The 20,983-nt window shown below is 42.4% G+C and overlaps 1 protein-coding gene across 1 annotated transcript; it reads right to left on the bottom strand.

Moving 5' to 3' along the window:
- Positions 1 to 1,781: 1,781 nt before the first annotated feature.
- On the bottom strand, positions 1,782 to 17,708 carry cilp2 (cartilage intermediate layer protein 2). The gene is made up of 9 exons (XM_070909344.1): positions 17,645 to 17,708; positions 10,732 to 10,809; positions 9,324 to 9,593; positions 8,882 to 9,064; positions 8,077 to 8,232; positions 7,672 to 7,989; positions 7,024 to 7,132; positions 6,196 to 6,353; positions 1,782 to 4,195 (listed from the first exon to the last, which is right to left on the bottom strand). Exons 1-9 carry the CDS (start codon positions 17,706 to 17,708, stop codon positions 1,782 to 1,784), a joined length of 3,750 nt encoding a protein of 1,249 aa, XP_070765445.1.
- Positions 17,709 to 20,983: the final 3,275 nt, after the last annotated feature.

Below are 20,983 nucleotides of genomic sequence, written 5' to 3'. Positions count from 1 at the left end.
TTGTCAGCCTCTCCTAGTTTCTCCATGCCCCCCTTTATGTGGTTTTGGATTAGTTCAGCTTGAAGAGCTTCTCCCAAGTGCCCATTTTGCAGATAAACAAGTTTGGAGCTTTTATCACCAAGTGACACTTCTTCCTATTACCAGCCTTTACTAAAATTGATTTATGAAAATGTATCTTAGTCTGTCTGAATATCTATTAAGATGTGTACTTTAAATTGATTTAAATTGTCACACATACTGTCACAATGGCAGGATTTCCGAGAACTTGGCCAGTAAATTTGTATGTCTGCCACTTTTTAATTATCACTCCCATGTGTAAAAATCATGCAGTGGGTTTTGTTAATGAAGAGAAGGCTCCACTGAGAGTTTTAACTCCCACTAACAAGATTGCTCTCTGAAGTTGAAAGGATTACTGTAGTGTACAAATTGTAAAATCCACTGAGTCATGCAGCAAAGTATGAGAAGGTTAATAGATTCTACGCAGTTCAGAGAGTTGAAAAATGATTACATAACATAGCAGTTAAATTATTTGCTTAAAGTCACTGAAAATGAGTCCTGTGCAAGATCTCGTACTAACACCTTGACCGCACTACCTGCCACACGTACCGAAGGAGTTGTTGCTTCATTCACCAGCAGCACTTTTTATGTGCTGTAATAGTTTGTTACATGCTGATCTTTAAGAATTCTTAAGTTAAATTATATAGTTATTGCACTTCAAGATACAAAGGCACATTACCCAACAATAAAAACAAAGTCAATTTAGACCCTTAATGAGTCTCTATAATGGTTTCTGAGAAAGTGAGATATTTGAGAATATATAGTTCTGAGTGACATTTTGTTTGGTGATGCTAATTTGGAATGTGCAGAGGACAGAAAATTATTTCATACCTCACAATCAACTATTCTCATTTTAGACTGCCTGCCACTAGTGAGATCCATTGCTTGTCTTGGCGAAGATCTTATTCTTGCACATTCTAAGTAGGTGTGAAAGGACGTTTGGCTGAATCACAGTTGGCAATGTGGCATGCTAATGAAAATAGTTAAGAAGCATGAGTGAAACCATCCTCTGTTCCCTGGGTGGCATGCCTCACCTCACTGCACCCAACATGTCTCTTTAGAGTGTACCTTCCCTTGGTGGAGAGAGTTTCCCAGTTTGTAGAAAAAGGGCTCAGTGTCTGTTGCAGACAACGAGGGCCTCAAGTTGGTTTCTTTCTGATCTTGAAGAGAAGTTCAGTGGAAAGCAACAGCCAATTATGAAGTGTTTGGGGCCTGGCATAGTATTTACAGTTTTTGAAGGTTTGGTTTCAACTCAAGCTTTGAGAGACATCAGCAAAAACAACCACATTGGGGAAAGTGGAATGCCACAAGTTATAAAAGTTACATTCTCAAACTTCAATTTAGTCTATTCATACATAAAATTAGACCAAAGTTAATTAAATAAATGCCAGTCACTGCGTTACATATAGACAAATGATGCATGTCTTTTAGGAGGGAAGGAAGAAATTTATATACCAAACCCTTCAAGTAAGTCTAAGGAATATCTTCAATCACACTCTGATTTTGCTGAATTGCTGTCCGCCTTGGTTTTGTGGTTTCCATAGTCAGGAGGGAGTTCATACTCATCAACAGACAGGCAACTTCTACTTCCTCTTCTTGATGCCATCATATCAGTCTTGACCAAAGAACTAGAAATCAAAAGCAAAGAACATTTAAATAATTCTGATATTACTGTCAATGTAAAGACACTTCAAATTATCTTATTTTAACCTACCTTGGCACATTTATTGACGTTGCTCTGTGCGCATGGACATTCTCCTCCTGGTTGTAGAGCTCACTCTGCGACTCTGGGTCCTGCCCTGCTGCTCTGAAGGATAGGCTGCAATCTGGCTGGATAATCTCTGCACCTGCATACCCTGTGACTCTCTCATGTCCCTTGCCATCTGAGACAAAGTCTGACCTGGGTTGGTCTGCAGACGTTGGAAAAGGCTTTCTCTGTTAATTTTCCTCTCTGGACAGCTGAAGGTCAGCGCCACTCCAGAGTCTGTCTTCATCTCCCTTGAGAAACCATCTGAGGTGCCATCAAAGCAGCGCCCGATAGCAATCTCCTTGGCCACCCTGGGATTCTGGTCTGTGACTGTGTAGATGCCATAGTTGTGTCCCAAAGGATCAACAGGGGCTAGCATGGTGAATGCATGGGACTCGTTGTTTTGAGCAACTGGTGGATGTTTGATGAGATACTCTTGTAGAAGGCTGTTGGTGCCAATCCTGCGACAGTTCCCCTGAGGAAGGATTGATATGAGGGATCTGTCCACCTCAGCTTGATCAAACAACATGCCGCTGCATTTGAACTCTACACAGGCTGCTGAGGTGTTGGCCTCTCGCATGTCCCGGGTGCTGCGAATGTCTCTTATGCCATAAAATGTGCCTTTTGTTTTTTGGTGTGTTCCTCCCAGATTCCTCGACCTGACCATCACTTCCTTCTGTCCATGGATCTTAACCTTAATGAAGCATGCTCTGAACTCCTGGGGATTAGGCCACCAGGAGAGGTAGTCTCCCGTCCAGGTCGTCAAATCATTTTCCTCAAAAGGAACAACATTGTATTCATACTTGTCCTTTTCCACTCTGAAGAATCTGAAATGATTTGCATCAACAGGGGCATTTTCACAACCTATTAAACTCTGATACGGATATATTGGCCCATTGGTCTCATCAAGATTATTTTGGTTAGGCTTTGCCAAGTTGATTCTGAAGGCTGTTTTCTTCAGAGCTGGATCCTCATGGTCTGAGCGCTGGTAGTCTATTTTATCCAGATATGGCTGAGACACTCCAATGATGTTAGGATTCATCTTGGGGGAGGAGGGAGCTGCCTCCAGTTCTTCCCCACCCATCATTGCTGTGACATAAGCTGTGTAAGCATCGGGCCTTTGGGCATCACAGAAAGCTGGTAAACAGGCCCCATTGGGTCCAGTTATGACACTGTCAAAGCGCCCCCATGCCCTAGGATTAGAGGAATAACCAGGTTTGGGTTCCAGGTTTATCAAACTGATCACAACACCCTCCAGTTGTTCAGTAGGCAGGAACTTGTCACTCATGTAGGCACGGACTTTGACGTAGCAGCGTCTGTTTTCAGGCACGTCTAAATTGAAGAGCCTACGTTCTCTGATCTCCATGTTGCCTATGAGGAATGTGCGCTCCTCTCGTTTGCTCCTCCCATGACCACCAGTAGTTGTGGTGTAGGAGAAGTCACTCTCCTCTTCCCAGACTCCTGTGTCTGGGTTTAAAGACCACAGTTTCATTTTGGGAATGTGCTCTTGCATTTTGACATGCTGAGTGTCAAGAAGGACTTGAACAGCTCCGGCTCCAAGTATCTCCTTGTTTGTCTCATCTCTGAAGTCCACAGAGAACATGCCATAGGTCCTCAAAGGGAGCATGTCACCCTCATCGTCCACAAAGTTGAGATCGCCAGGAGCCGCAGCCGCCGTGGTGATATTTCTTGGGTCAATGAATGTGACGCTGGCTTTCACAGTTCCCTCATAGATTTCTCCATTGTCCTTGTGGAAGGAGTTGGGAGGAATAACCAACTGACCGATGGGGTCTTCCCCTTTAATTTCCCCTAGGTTAATAGAATTGGTCTCTCCTGCATTTATATCAATTGGTGTCTGCTTTCTCATCACCTTCACATCATGGTAAATGGACCCACCTTTCTTATCAAAGATGAACACCTTTGGAGTGTCAAGAAACTTCTGAGTGGGGTCAACAAAATTTACCACTAATCTCTGTGTATCAGGAGTAATTTGTAATGTGAAACTTCCTTGGTATCCAGTGGTGCCCACCCTCTCTTTACCAATGTAGATGTGCCCAAAACGCAGTGGCTCATCATTGTCAGCTGTGACCACTCTGCCACGAACCAGCACAGTCGGCTGCAAACACTTCTGACAGCTGCACTGTGTCACAGCCCGGATAGGGAGGCTGTAGCTCCCACAGTCAATGATTCGACTTTCCATATTTTGGACCCCACAGCAGAACCCAGCTCCATCTCTGCAGCGCATATCGAAGTCTAAGGAACCAGCACATTTGTTGTGAGTGCAGCGGCCTGCGTTGTAGTACATGGAGTCAGTCCCGGGTTGAACACAGTCCATTGGCAGTCTGATGAGGTGCTTCTCAGGGGTGGAATTGCATGCTGGTGTTCCTTTTGCTGTGAATTAGACAATAAATTACATTACGCTAGTGTTAACATGACACATATAAAAGATAAATGAGTCACCTGCTGTACATGAAACATGAAAGTCTCTGTCAGTGAAAAAAAGAATTGTACAAACGATTGTTGTGACGTGTTATTTTGACACTGCTTTGGTTTTTAAAATGAACAACTTGCTATGACTTGCTATATTGAAGACATGACTGTTGAAGTTCTACTTTCAGACACCCGACCTGCTCTTGAAAGCCTGTCAAATCTATTAGATTTTGATTGAAAACTGTCAGGTACTGGGTGATTGTATATCACTGCATGAATGGAATTGGACAAGTATGTAGTGAATAAATTGGAACGTGCAAGTGGAGTATTTAAAATATATTATTTCTGCCTTTCTTTTTCACACATGGATGCACACACACACACACAATGTCTGCATGGCCTGAAAGTACCTGTGAGTGGCCAAGTTGGACGATGAAATGTGCACGAATGGGTAATTAGACATTAAGTTGAAGAGAACATTTATTTACCAACCATCCAGATGGGAGTTGGAAAGAAAGAATTATTGTTCACCCAGACATTGGCAGAATAGTTAAAGTGCATGATATCATGGTTGAGCTTATAGTCAAGTGTCCTTGTTAAGCTCCCCATCTCCTAAGTAAGTCGATAATTGCAGACACATGGAGCAGTGCGATGCATATGAAATATCATTACTGTAGTGCAGATGGCTTTACCAACAGGGCTTTGAGTTTCCTTTGATAATAAATTATGTAACTTCTAGTCATATTTATGACCTGTGGTTAACACAGTTAATGGGAAATCAAATTAAATTTCTGCATAATTTAAAATGTGAGAAGAAAGAGTAAGTCAATTTTGGGGTGCAGGTGTTGTCCTGCACACATACAGTGTCTCCTGCCATAATTACTTTTGGACTGCAGGGATTTGTCTGTGGCCTGGGATAGATTGCTTTAGCACTCTTCCATGAAAACCCTGTCTGTTAATTTGTGTCTTAGCTAACAAGCACCTGAAGGATATAAGCAATGTGTAGTTCTCCCACGCGGAAGTGGAAACGCATTCCTGTCTGACTCCGAGAGAGAAAAGAAACAGGATTTATTGACAAGCTTGGATTTCAGCTCAACGCTGGGTGTTCTGGAGAAATTGGGTTTGAGGTTTTACAGTGTCCAGAGCCATCTCACACAATAAAGAATCCCAGTTTAGAAAGCTGTAGCTTCAACCAAAGTAAACATAATAAAAACTTACTGCTCCAAGCGCAGCCAGATTGTGCGAGCCATAATATTTTTATTTTCCTATATTCTTTTCATGTAATAGTTTTTTTCCAATGACAGATAGTCTGTTAACAGACTTTTCCCTCTGCCTCGGTTGTTGGACACTGCGGTTTTGTTTGAATCCTCTTAATGCATGCACATGGCTCATGGATGACTTGGTTGGAGCTTAGCGCTGACATTCCTCTTAAAGTGTGTATTCAATCTCTGAGGCAGCTGCTGTTTATACAGTAAAATGAATTGTGGTTGTTTGCTTTTTGTCAGTGGTTTTACTTAAACCTGTGTAGAACGTTGACTGAATATGTCATTGTCAAATGCACTGGGATAGCAGCCATCCCAGGCTATAATCCCTGTGTGCCTTTTGCTATGATCATAGTAAATTATGTTCTCTCCACACTGATGATGATGAATTACAGTTCACATTACATCACTGTGTCATTGACTCGAAGGCAGTTTTCGTGTCTTTTTGACTGTGAGAACAAACTTGGACCAAATAGAAAATGATTTATTTTTTCTGTTTTTCTCCACAACTTTTGAGCGTTTAAAAGTGTTCTACTATTAGTGTGTGTCATCAAAGCTGCTGCCACACCAGCAGATTAATGTTGTAAATAGTGTTGTCCAGATAGCCTTTTTAAATATGTGACTGGGTTTATGCGAAAGTTGAAACATCCTAAACTGATGTTGAGTTTCAACTGCTTTCAGTAAGAGATCCATACATACCAATCACAGAGAGGAAGGCTGGAGAGGACTTGATGCTGCCTGCAGGGCTGCTGGTTTTGCAGTAGTACTGCCCTGACTGCTCTGGCTTCAGGCCCCGCAATACAAGGTCCTCTTCATACTTGTACACCTTCCTGTCCAGCAGAGTCCCATTGTGGTACCTTGGAAAATAGTTATAGAGATAGGAATATAAATAGATTTGATCAAATGTATAATGTGTGTAAAAATATAAATAGTAGTATATTTATAATTATGTGATTTATTCTAAAAATGAGTTTTGCTGTTTAAAGCTGCACTAATCAATAATTTATAATAACAATGGACCAAAATGTGTAATGTGAAATAGGTTGCTTGTAGTGATGAAACATCTAAGGAGTGATTTAGTGTCTTTCAGCTCATTGTTTTGGTTTTCCAGCCCTCAACTTTATTGTTTTGGTTCAGTCCTATTGCTGTCATTGTTTTTGAGCCACAGCAGGCAGATGTTCTCAGCAAAAAGGCCTCTGATAAACCCACTGTATGATTAACCCACTGTATGCTACCTGCCCAGCACCAAACAGCAGAGGGGAGTAAGGTACTAACGGGTGAACATAGTGGAGTATTTAGCAGCTAAAGATATTTTTTCTCAGGACTGGTTGGAGACCAAAACAGTTACAAGTGACTGATTAATAATAATAAAAAATGCTGCTTCCATAAGTAACTTAATATAAGTGAAATTTAATTTTTAAGGGCCTCCAAATATCATTTTCACAATATGTAAAAGCACTTTGGTGCTAGCAGTTTCTGTGTGTTATAATGTGATTAATAATGCTCCAGCCCGAGTATCAGTCTCACCAGTAGTATTTGTCAGGTGCTGGAGATCCTGTTGCCTTGCAGCAGAACAGCACCCGTCCTCCCTCATGACGCACTTTGTCCTCTGGGTGCTTCACAATGTACGGCTTCTCTGTGGAAAGCAGAAAGGAGCAAACCCTCAAGACCTTCCTCTGACCGTTGTGAATGGTGCCGCAGAGTTTTGAGACCTCATAAAACTCATTCAAACATTACACTTTATTCTCACATTGGTCTCTGTGCCTATAAAAAATGAGTGTTGAGGGAATTGCTCTTTCAAAAGCAGCACAGGCCTATTTTTATTTGGTTTCCATGCAACCAAATAAGTAAGTGCTCCAGACAATATGAAGTCTTACAATAGGCCAGACTGTTCATGTTGTAGTTTGTCGATTTCCAACTTTCTACAGTCTGAGAATATGATTAGAGGATTTACTGGCTCTGTGGATTGATAATAATGAGAATCAGGAAACTTTTACTTATGGAACTAGTTCTTTTAAGAAATAACCAACGATATCTTCAATTAATACTAAATTATACCATGAACTTGCTTTGTGTTTAGTTCCATTGAAAGCAACAGACACTTTAACTTCACAGTTATATTTCTTTTTTAACACAAAATATAATTTTTTACTAATCTTTTGTATTAGCACTCACCAGCTGATTTGAGGGCAGCCTGTACCCAGGACAACCCTGTGGTGTTACTGGAGGTAGAGACAGCGATCGGGGCAAACTTCTCCTTCCTGATGGAGATCAAGGTTGAGCTGGAGGAGCAGACTCCTGCAAGCCTGAACTGGCCTTTGGCATCTGTGCGCGCACGGATCACCTTAGGATGGCTGGCCAGCGCCACCCAGGCTCCTGCCACGGGGACACCAGTCACACTGTGAACTTCTCCATGCAGCACGTGGCTGTCACACACACACCAGCTGCAGTCCTCGCTGGGACGGCCCTCCTTGCACATGCGCTGACATTTGGCTGTTGGTAGAACAACACAGAGACGTGAAATAAAGACGCCAATATAAAGAAAGGTATTACCACTTTTACAGCGCTGACTCAGCATACCTGGACATGGACTCTTCCCACACTTCTGTATTTCAACAGGTCGTCCAGTACACTGAACTGTCACGGAGGTCCTCACACAGGTCCTCCTCCTAATCCTGCGCCCTCCACCACAGGTTACCGAACACGTCCCCCACCGACCCCACGGACTCCACTTGGCTGATCACGCAGAGAGACAAGAATGATGTGGGTTTGGAATTCAAGCATATCACTATTTTCTGTTAACTTTGTAATCAATGTTTTAATTAATTCTGTTCATCAAACCTTATACAGAGTGGTCTAATGAGAGTTGTTACCTCTCTTGTGCATGGGCACATGGGTACACAGGACAATGACATATTAAATGGTGCAACTGTAAAGTATTGTGGGCATAGAAAGAAAGCTGATTAAATAGCTGCAATTGAAAGATCACTGATTACAAGTAGCTCAATCAAAGATGCTTGAATTAATGGTTACAAAGTTCTGTTTAGAAGAAGTTCTGCGCTGGAAGGGTGTTGCCTAAAACCACACAGCACGTAGGCATTTTGAATGTCAGAATCAATCCCAAAACGAACGTTTTTGATAGAACAATCTCAGCTGTAACAATGATAGACAGGAAAATGTGATGCCAGTTTAAATTTCATCTCTGCATGTCACAGTTGTACGGATACAGCATGCTATTTGTACACTGAACCTTTGTCCTGTGTTTGAAGGCCACCTTACCCACTATTGCACCCAACTGTTTTATTATTTTGCGTGCAATCCCATCACATTGTATAACTTAAGGTACTGGCGCAAGTTAGGTGCCGGTAAATCTTACGATTCTCACCTGTACATGGGGGCGTGGAGCACTCCCTCCTTTCTGAATGGTGCCCCTGACACGCTGGTACCAACAGGAGAGGCATGGGCTGGGTGTTGACACATTTCCTCTGGCGGACCTGAATGCCTACGTCGTCACAAACCGTGGTTGAACAGGGACCCCACTCACTCCAGTCAGTCCAGTAGCTCTGCACTAAACACACACATTGAGGACCAGAGTGACCAAAGCTGGCAATATGTGCTGCTGTTGGCAAGCAGGAACAGGAAACAACAAACACATTCTTTAACATGGCAGACAGTAAACAGCTAAGAGCATTTATGATGGATGATTCCTTCCTGTAGCCAGTGCTCCCATGCATGTGAAAATGTGTATTCATGCATGTGTTTGGCTGAATGTTCATATCTGTGTAATGACAGGTTGTACAGCCCTGAGCTGCCGTCATCAGAGCTACCTGGGGGACACTGAAAGCGGACATGGTAGTTGGAGCAGATGCGGCCTTGGGGCTGTTCCTTGTTGATACACCAGAAGCCCTTTTCCAGACTGGAGTGGACCACTTCCCCGGTGTCTGCCGCTGCCACCCAGTCGGTAGTGCGAGCCTCCATGGCCATGGGCCGCGCACAAACTCTCTCTCTGTAGTAAAAACGGATGGCTTCCAGGCGCTCGTAATCTCCATTGCCTCCAGGATGGTCGATGTTAAACCAAGACGTCCACTCTGTCACGCCTGGAGGCGCATCATGGAGGAGAGACATGGATGAAAGAAAGAAAGAAAACAATTCCAGAAATAAGGCAGGGGGAGTGGGGGTCTTACATGGAGGGGAGACATGGGTCAGAACCAAGAAAAAGCAAGACAGAGGAAATCAGTAGGGAGGGGTTACAAACTTTAAGAGGTCTGCTACTGCCATTTGAAACTGACTTCATACACCCCAGAGAGCTTTGCGTCGTCCAGGTTCTTTCCAAGCCCCCTGACTTGACTGATGAGGCATTTTGTGTAGTTTTTTAGTCTGCTACATGTTCTGAAATCTGAGCGTTTCCTCAGGAGAAATATGATGGATTAAAAACAAAAGAATGCATTAGCAAACTGATTGCATCTTTCCTTCACAAAGTAATGAATTGCTCTAATGAACAAAGTTCTTTGGTTGACTGCAGGGTGCACTGAGGTGACGTGTGCTGCAAACAATCTGGATACTGGTGCTCTTTTGTGCAATTAAAAAATGGATGTCAAGTCATCCAAACTTCAGCTTTTCAACTCGACAAGACACTCAATTCTAATTTCCTTTGTCTGTTGCATCACAGCACACCGGATGCAGCCAGACACAAGATCTCTTCCCAGCTAGATAAAATGTTTCTGTGTCACTACTATCTGGCCTTGTGATACCGTACAATCTCAAAGTTAGTATGGTAAAAAATAAATAAATAAAACATCTCAGCCTTGTGTCTCTGGTACAGGAAGGTCTTAGTTATGTTGTCAGCTACTGTATCTATCATCTGACACTGTAGGTCTGCAGTTATAAGGAGCAAGTTTATTCTATGATCTCTAAGTATGTTTACTGATACTTTGGGAAGTGTACGTCACGCTGAATCTATAAATGTGTGTAACATGTCTGTGTGTTTAGATTTGACTGATTTTTTTTCACAGTTTCTTTGAGTCACAGCTGCTGCTGCTGCTGACTGTGTTGACAAGCGGGACAAATCAGCGAGTCAAACTACGATAACTAACTTCCTGTTGGTTTTAGAACATCTGTATAGACCCGTCCCTTTTCATCTCACACAGTGTATCTTTGCCTCAGCGCCTCCCCTTCAACTCTCAAACCCCCTGCCATGCAATCAGCTCTGAATATCACTGCAGATAGAGTCAGTACCTGTTGTCTGTGCGTCAGTGAACGTGTTGAGGGCCACTCTCCTGCTCCCGTCTGACAGACTCCTGGTCCTCACAGATCCTGCAAACAGGAAGAAAAACATCTGGATATAAGGCAACAAGGCCACAGTGCTACGACTGTTATACTTTTATACTTAAGTGTATGCATTTCCTTATTCCCATAAAGCCTAATTTTAGAGTTTCAGTTCAACTGATATAATATGTGATGCTAGTATAATATATGTCAGGTGTGTATGTGAGTGAGGCTTTTGTCAGCACCAAAACCTGATTTACACACACTCACACACTGATGCAGTCTGTGCACGTTTTGCTCTTTTTTCAACTGAAGGCTCTTCTAATTACTCTCCTTCCCTCTGCCCTTTACTCTTTCTGCTCTCCATTTTTTCACTGTGCTCATTTTAGCCACAGGCCTTCTGCCCTTTTTATGTGCTGAAACAGCGACGAGGCTTCTGGGGCTACTAAAAAAGGACATTGTGAACTTCTTTCATCTATCTGATTTCTCTGCCTCCATCTCCTCGTCCTTCTACTTCCCCTCTCCTCCTCTATCTGCTCCTTTTCCATCTCTCCCTGTGGATGCTTCTCACTGCTGCTCCTCCTGCTCTTCCTCCCCCGGTCCTCCCTTCTCCTCTTGATCCATCAACAAGCAGCTGCTGTTGAGGATGCTAATCAAGCTCCAGCTGTGACAAATCAGAGCATGTGGAGTCATCTGTTAACCAGCGGCCGAGCCAGAAGACTTCACTTTAACCTGCTCCATCACCTCTGACAGAGCACACACACACACACACACACATATTTTTGTACATTTTCTTAGCCGATTTCTTTTTTGATCTTAATGATATATGATTATATTGTAAACACATACCATGCACACACATACAGCATGCCTGTATCACTGAGTCATTCTTACATCACCATTGTTTTTCACGCTTGTGCTCGCACACACAACAGCACAACAGTGAGGATACGATGAAACCAAACAGCGCCTCATTAGAAAGAGAAAGTTATTAAATCTGGCACTCATTGTAAAATGTGGCGCTTTGATTTATTAAACACGCACCGTGGCATGTTTCCCCTCGTGCTTTGAAGTTTAACGGCTCATTTTTCCTACAGAACTAAATTTTTCAAAAACAGCCAGTTGTTTGCTTGACATTTCAACTCCGACTTTCAATTTGGGCTGTGCGGAAAAAAATAAATGTCATGGTCCGTGACAGAAACAAAAAGTAGCTTATGCAACCTCAGTGTGTGTGTGTGTGTGTGTGTGTGTGTGTGTGTGTGTGTGCAAGCACTTAGTACTTTGGGAGAGACACTGCTGAGTTTATGAGCAGAGACTCTCAGCACAAAGGCCAGTATCGATCCTGGTCCCCACTGGTTTTTTACGGCTCACTTCAAGTCTTTATTGTCATGCCAGCACATTTCTTTTCAACCCTCAACATTTTTTGATAGATTTAGCAAAGAAGGATAGCAGCTCAACAGAACAAAGATTGACTGTCCAGAAATGTATTACATAAGTTTTAGGGTAACATAGACAGTCAGCTGACATTCATGGTTGGTGTTTTTTCTTTTTTTTTATGCCCCTGGCTTTAAAAGACATTGATAGGTTTCCACATCGGCTTTATCTCTCTGACACACTGGAATCGCTGGATAAACAGAAGCAAATGCTTTCACACTGATCTGCCGGGCAGATGCGGCTCCGCTCGCAGGTTTAGTTCAGTAAATCAAATCAAATAGTTTTTCCAACCCTTCTCCTTTTTGTCTCCTGAATTCTGTGTCTGTCCTGATTACATTTTAAAAGCAATTAAAAGACAGTTTTTCTTCCACTGGGCAGAATATCTCTGTCCGTGTTTACAATCCGCATGCTCTAACATTCACTCTGAAAGCATATGGTGAGGGGACACAAACAACCCTTTTATTTAACTTAATTAACTTTGATTTCCAAACTTGTGGCTAATTACCCTCCCCACTCTCTCAAGTGCACCCATTTATTTCCAAGAAATTATAAAGCTGTTTTCCTGCTCTTGTTACATAACATTTCTCGCTGGCTCACACCAAAACAAAGGGAATTCACAGCAGTAATCATCTGGCTCCTGATTATCATTTCAAGATGTTTGATAATGAAAACGAAACGGCAAACGATTCTCAGAGTTTTTACGAGGTGGCTAATGGTTTTACAAAGTTAAAAGAGGAAACCCAGATTAGCTCCAGCAGAAGGCGAGTGTTGGGGTGGTGACCTCAGTTGTGGCAGGTATGAACTGGCCCGGGTCCCGTGGCAGACTCACAGAGCTTATTGTGCTTTTGAGTGGCATGTTAACACTTTATGAATTTTAAAAGCCGGGAGATTTTATTGGGGCACTGCTTCATACGGCTGGTATGTGAGAGAATTTACCTCATCAAGAGGCGAGTAACACCAGAGGGAGCAAGGTTAGAACTTATGATTTCCTCTGTAGTGCTAAATAAAATCCACCCTAAAGTACAGTACAATATATCTTGTTTGTCGTGTGCTCTCTGTGGGTTTGAGTTTTTGCTTTGCTGACTCAAATCTCTTTGCAATTTTGACTTCTCACAGCGAATGTTCTAGCACCAACAAGTCCTCGAAATGAAACAACAAAATAGTTTGTCCATGCCGTGTGGAACTACACATAAAGATGTATTCAACATCGTTTGTCTGTTTTATGATGTGACGACACTATGGTTAAGGTTTGGTTAGGTTTAGGCACAAAAATGAATTTAGTTATGTTTAGGGAAAAATCAGGGTTTGAATTGAAATAAGTACATAACCAGAGTGTTGTGACATCATAAAATGTATTTATCCATGATTGAGGGTTTTGGAAGGAACAAGAAATGATGTTGTCCTGTCGATAGGGGCATCAGATCAGAAAACCTTTCTATGTGTCGTTCTAAAGGGCATGGACAAACAAAGTATTTTGTTGTTTAATCTAACCTTAACAAAGTGACTACTTTGTCAAGGTTAGGGGACCTTAGTCGTCACGGTTACAATAACAAATGCGTTGTTAAGGTTATGAAACGATCGGGGTCAAAACAATATTGACCATCTTTTAGAAACGGGAAACAAACAGCTGAAGTTTGGTGTTCAGTCGGCCCATCCACCCAACCAGACCTCAGACTTTGTGACTCTACGTCACATGACTTCCTCCTTTTCTCCCGTCGTAATTCTTACGGCCACTAGAGGGCTTTGTCAACTTAAACAGAAACTTTGAAACTTCCTGAAACGACCAATGTTGTTTTTCTTCATTGAAGGACAGTCTCGCCTTTGTGCATATGATTTTGACTTTTTCGCAGCTAATGTAGAGGAGTGCATATAAGGATGTATCACTTTTCTCCTGCAGTTGCACCTTTGACATGAACCCTGCCACGTGACAGTTATTATAAACCTCTGCCAGCCTCACCGTGACCCTCGTAAACCCTCGACAAGGTAACGAGATACATTATAGTGGCACCAATATATTAGAGAAGTGCTGCAACTGTGGGCTGGTTAGCATCTCAGTTCCACATATAGCCACATGCCAAGCACCTGAATGCCAGACTATGTCAGCAACATGTCAAACATAGCTACTGGATTAGTTTTTATCCAACATTGCAGTCATTGTCATCTTGAGTCCGTTGTGACAACTGCAATTCTTATTTTAGAGGACGATTTACGTCACAGTGGTTCATTCTGAAATACAGCCGGTGTTCTTACAGCCAGGCTCCACAAAGGCAAAACCTCTATTAATAATCACCAGTGGCTTTGCAAAAGGACAGCCTCTCTCTGCTTCGCTTTCTGAGTGGGCGCTTTCTGCCTTTGCCAGAATCTAATAAAAACGCTGCTGAAGAGAGGAAGACGGGGGGAAAATGCTGGACTTTACGAAGTTGCACCCAGAATGGTTTCAGTCAGATTAGAGAGGTATGGTTGTGCCAGATGTATGTTGGCAGAGAGACAGGGCTTAAATAGAAGGTCTGGATCCTGTTTATAATATTCCAGATCCTTACAAGAAGGAGAAGACGTGAAAACACCCCGCCCCGCGTTATGTAACCTATTGGACAAAGTTAAGCTCGCTAAGAGAACGAGGTTGTACAGTGTTTCTCGATGAAGGCTAGTCCTGTTTGAATTAGAGGTATGAATTCAGTGATGTGAGTGCATGTGTGTGTGTGGGCCTGTGTATGTGATGATCTGTTTGCCATGTCATATGGAAGCTGTTTATGTGTTTGGCTAGCGTCTTAGCTGAAGTGTGTGTGGTTTCAGAGCAGTCTGCTTTTTGTCTCTGCGTCTATCTCTCTCCTTTGCCCGATGTTCCTCCCTCTCAAAAATCCACGTCTGATTCTTAAAACATCTGCAGCTCATTAAAATGCTCAACAATTATGTCCCTGACATTAACTAATGATACAAACCAACCACATGATTTTAGGATTTTCAAAGGCAAAACGAAAGGCTTTGTGTTCTCAGGCATTTTCTCCCTGATACTATTAAAAACACAATTGGGCGAGGTTGAATTTCATGAACCTCTGCACCTGTACAGGTACAGAGCCAGGAGCGGGAAATAGCTCAATTGAAAGCAGCTGATTAGTCCTGCAATAAGTAATATCTTGGCGCATCCACAAATGCATGTACACAGAAGAAAAGAAAGATGGGACATGGCTCGGAGGTTGTCATTAATGGGAATTTGCGCCTTTTCCTTTGATGCATTGTAATGCCTGTCTCAGGCATTAAAGTCAGCTGGCCAGACGGCTCTGTGTTTGGAGCAGACAGTGGTCAGCATCTGGAGAACTAGCCCCTGTGTCTGACTCACAAACGGCCCTCCAGCTGCTCACACACACCCTCTGGCTTTGACAATCATGCAAGAAGAGAAGAGAAGAGAAGAGAAGAGAAGAGTGGAAGTCCTCTGGTATGGTTAAATAGATTACAGTCACTTAAAAAAAAGCCTTGGAGCTGAAAGCAAGACTTCTGCTAAGAGGTGGTAATGCCACAGTGTTCCCCACAGTGTTACAGCGGACATTCAGCAGCAGCTGCCACCTTCAAATAGGAAAACACCTCGTAAATCTGTAAGCTCCAAGGTGTATGGAGAGAGTGACAGAGAACAAGGCGAGGGGAGAGCGTTTGATGGAGTAGGGCAGAGAGGAATAGGTGGAGAAAGGCGAAGGAGGGAGTGTGATGGAGTTAGGGAGAGACAGAGGGGAGAAAGGTGGGGAAAGTATTTGCGAAGAAATACCTGAGGGAGACGCATTAGAAATGAAAGGCGAACAGATGAAGACAAATGGACAGAAAGAGACATACAGTCGTTACTTTAGTGGTGGACTCAGTGCAACGAGGAGGGGGGCTGAGACGACCATCAAAAAGGGGAAAGGGAAAGAGTGATATGCTGGCCAATTTGACAGGGGAAAAGAGGACGGTAAAGTCATTTTACCTGTGTTCTTTATCCCTCCTTTTATTCCATTCTCTCATTTAGCCGAGCACAAACCCAGCAGGTGGGAAAGTGGGTCACTTTGGTTTGTGATTATTGCTTCTTGTTTCCAAGGTGACTGGGTTTATATCTTTAGGGACTGCTGGCACTGCGTTCGAGGGTGAAATGAGGACACAAATGCCCCACCTTACAGCAACATGTGGATGTACTGCAAAAGGAGCGTGGCACAGAATGTAAAATTTTACAATCCATTTTAAGGTCGGCATTCACTCGCGGCTGCAACACAGTGTTCAGTCCAGTGAGAGTCGATCTGAATCACCGTTTATACATTTACCTTCTTCCCTCCCCAAACTGTCTTGGATATACTCATCAGGAAGCCTCTGCAAGACATTTACGACGCTGAGGCCTCCAAGTCCAACAAGATACGGAGACTATTAAGGTGTATTTACAGCCGCTTGCTTTTATGAACTGCCAGGTCCCGTTAATGGGGAGCAGCTGTAAGGCGGACAGAAAGTGACAGCTTTGGAAAAAGCGCTGCTACTGGTGTCAGTCAAGAAGAGTGGTGAGCTTCCAAAGCATGATAAGAGTGAGACTTTTCGGGGGGAAAACATGTAATCTGGAAGAGGCAGAGCATCATATGGCCCTCATGTAGCTGACGGTAAAAACAGTGAATTGAATTGAGAAGCTAGTGTTAAAAAAGTGAGCTTGAATTGCCTCTTTGTGAGATCATGAAAGTCAGTGGAGCACTGTGGCTGCGATGCATTTTTCTCAAAAGCAGGCCTTCTGCTCGCTGATCATGGCAGCTACTGTGCTGCAGTTTGTCATTATGAATACAAACGTGTGCGCCACCAGAAGCTTTTGTGTCACCAGAAGCACTTTTACAGTCATCAACAGAGCTATTTCTATGATTAGACTAGTCCACAGGGACACAGAGTGAAGAGTTTTCACTGTATACGACCTCCTCCTCTCAAGCTCCTCTTCTATCACCACGTGTTGTTGATTAGCCTTGTGGTGAGACGTGCTGGTGACTTAACATTAGAGATTAAGAACTACTGAGGTGGTCAATGAAATAACACACACACACACACACACACACACACAAACACACACACACACACACACACACACACACACACAGCCTTAAACACACCCTTATCATATGAGCTCACCACCAGACATTTCACCAGAGTCCTCCTGCTCTGACATCCTCAGGGAAATGCCGTCAACTTAGAAAAACTCTGCGATTGTGTCAGTTGTAGTGCACATGTGTGAGCAGTCATACACTGGCCCTCTGCTCCTACAGTATGTGATTACTAACGACAACAAGGGAGATGAAAAACAGCTCAACTGAAAACCAGATTTATCTTTAAATCATCTGTCTTTCAGGTATCATTTTGCGGGAAACTCTACATTTACAGTAATTTCCTGTGAGTGTGTTGTTCTGGCATCCATTTTGGAAAACAGCAATAAAAACAAGTTTAATTTTCAGCCTTCACTTACCTTGGCCCAGAGCCAGTGAAGCCAGGAAAGACAGCAGGAGTGCCACCTTATTTAATTCCAACATGGTACCACAACTTCGGTTACAGATGATTTGTTTTTGTTTTTCTCTGATCGTCTACAGAATTGACATAGACTTAAGTAAGAAAAAAAAGAAAAGTTGATTCTTCAGCTTGCAGACGCAGCTGAGAGCTTCAGTCTCTCAGGTGTGAGTGATGCTGCTGCTGGTCGAGCAGAGCTGCTCTTTCTCATGTGAGTTGACTTGCTGAGTTGGAGACAGGAGCTCAGGCGTTTTTAAAAAGAAGGGGCATTGGGAGTGCACACCAATCCAGCCCCTCTCTGCTCACCATTGGCCAGTGAAATGTAACATCTGGGTCCCCCATATCATCTTCCAAAAAAAAGGTGAGGGGTATGGTGGGGGTAGAGAGAGAGAGACTCTCACAGAAAGAAAGACAGAGGGAGGTAGAGAGAGAGAGAGAGAGAGAGTGTGTGTGTGTGTGTGTGTGGGGGGGGTTGCTGTTAATGAAAATAATAAGGTGTTTTCTTGTTCGTCCAACCAAAATCTCATAAGTTCTAATTGTTTTGCAACAATATTTTCATGTTTCTTTGATTTATAATCCTCTTTTGCTCCAGTGGAGTTGTCTTTATCCACAGAGCAGGTGTGTGCGTGCAAGTACAGAAGAGCATATTTTGGATGCTTGAAAAACCAATTTTTTACCATTTTTTATTATATTTTATTTTATTATATTTAGAAGGAAACTTTTTTTCATGACAACAACTTAAGGCATTGTTTACTGTTTATTCTGTGTTGATTCAGAGAAGCAGTTCTTCTCTGTAAAATGTCATGTCCCCCTTCTGTCTTTCTTTGTCTCACTCTTGTCTCAACCTTTTTATCTGTCTCTCCACCAGACACCGGACAGTGCCAGATGCTGCTCTGCCTCTGGTTCGACTTCTGGTTCAGTTTTGTAACTTTTTAACAGTCGCTGATTGCGGGGCAGCGCACTGCCAAAGAGTGGAAGTGGCGTCATATGGCATGCCATTGAGGAAAAACTCCTCACAACGCAGACACTAGACGTGCTTATGAGGTGCAATGTACTCTGGCTCATTTGCCGCACGTGAATTGTTGCAATTCACTAACGACGCTTGTAAAATAAAAATCCATGGAAATTAAAAACGTTACGTACATTCAACTTTCTACAAATCCCTCTTGCTTGAGCATAAAAAAAGGTGTTAAACAACAACTTTGGAAAGAATGTCTTCAAAATAAATGCCCCTCTTGAAAAAAATGTTCACGTATTTACATACATTTACATAAGTCACACACTGAGTGACCGTCTCCATGTTGATAAAGGTTGGTGGGACAAGGATGGAAGTAGTCTAGGATGTTATTCACGATTCAGTGGTGAAAGGTAACTTTAGTATATTTACTAAAGTACTTAAGTACAGTTTTGAAGTACTTAATTGAGCACATTTCATGTTACACTTTACTTCTACTCCACATGTGGAGGCAAATATTGTAATGTTTACTCGTTACTTATTGGGGATTTTACATACTGTAAAAAATGTTTAAAAAGAAAATGAATTAATCATCTCAGATTCATCTTATGACTAAACAACCTAACTAAAAAATTAGCTCTGCCTTGAGCAGCTACAACAGTGAAATACTACTTACACATTAATGCATCAGTATTATATCTCATAATGTCATATATAATACTATATCAGTCACAGGGGACATTTTACTGCAGAAAACGTACTTTTACTTTTGATACTACAAGTACATTTTAAGCACAGGCTTTTGGATGCATGATTTTTACTTGTAATAAAGTATTCTAAAGTATTGGTACTTAAGAGAGAAGAATATTCTTCCACCGCTGTCACAATTCATAATAAGTTTTGATCATGTCATTAAGTTTGTTAATAATATCCATAAATTCCTACATAACCAGGCTCCTATGAGATGCTCAGTGACGAGGTCCACTTATGAGGAATTTTAATCTCTTTCCTAAAACCTTCTTTGGACAGACGTCTTTCTCTCCTCAGGGGATTAATATGGAGACCCACAGAACTCAAAATTGATTAGAAATAGGATCATTTTAAACTCATGTTGAAACAGTTTTTAGAGAGACATGTCATTCTGTGATCACCCATTCATGATGTTTTCACTTCATTAATGTTTGTGTTTTGTGTTTTCCTGTAGAGTTGTTCCTGTTTAGGCCCACAGGTAGGCTATTAGGATGGTCAATGAAAATAAACATCAAATCAATGTATAAATTCTAATGATGAAATGATAACAGTAGTTGCAAAAGCCAGATCTTAAGTATGGACTAACCCTTAACGTTTTACAAAACATTTCTCGAATATGAAACATGCAATGATTGTTTGTTTTTAAAACCGATATTGATCACAATGAAAAATAACTGGCACCCTTTTAGTTACACTGAGAAAAGCCTCTATAAGTTGTTAAAATTTGAGCTTTTGCTTGTTGTACAGTGTAAGCACTAGGAAATCTTTCTGCCTCCGTTTCTGACTTCTCTAAATCCTTTGACTGCATTTCTTCTCTGTGTAAAACTATCTCTCGCTGCATAACACAACAAGTGCCGCTGTCAGTTATGATTGTTCAATTCTCCGGGCCACCGACGACTCCAAAGCTCATTACTCAACGGCTCTCATGTAAAGCACAAACGACAGAGTGGTGACAAGCCGTTGTTTCCTGACAGGGATTGGACAGGCATGAAAGACAGGACCGCTGAGCGCTCAGACATATTTCTACAACCCTCGTCAGTTCGCCCCTGACAGATTTAATACCACCGAGCGAAGAAACGGATCGACATTCCTTTTCACTGACTTTCTCCACCCACTCACACATGTGCACACACACCGGGCATTAGAGCATTAGTATTCAGAAGAAGCTCCTGTGCTTTGTATAAATACACATTACCTCATCCATAAACAGCACAGCAGCCTCGCTTCGTCATTCTCATTGAAGCCCGCAGCCCTGAGCTCAATAATGAGAGGCCTTCCTCTACAGCTGATTATAGCCCGATCACACCTGTTTATGGCTTTCATTACCAAATCAAATCCAGTTGGGAACCAATAAACAGGAGTAACAGTGTGTGCTCTAAGAAGAATGCTGAATGTGATGTGCATGTACAACGGCTAGGTGGCCTGGTGATTAGTGACCGTCACTTAACAGAACGGGCTGTGTTCAAGGCCTGTGTTAGCGAGCAGCTACCCTGCTGAATGTCCTTGAGCAAGACACCCAAGGACACCACCAAGAAGCCATGTATGGTAGTATGCACGAGATCAGCTAAAATAATGTGAGAGAAATGTCTTTGTTGT

Source organism: Enoplosus armatus, chromosome 7 (genome assembly GCF_043641665.1).
Source record: "Enoplosus armatus isolate fEnoArm2 chromosome 7, fEnoArm2.hap1, whole genome shotgun sequence".
In the NCBI taxonomy this organism is placed as follows: Eukaryota; Metazoa; Chordata; class Actinopteri; order Centrarchiformes; family Enoplosidae; genus Enoplosus; species Enoplosus armatus.
This window is presented reverse-complemented; position numbering and strand designations above follow the sequence as displayed.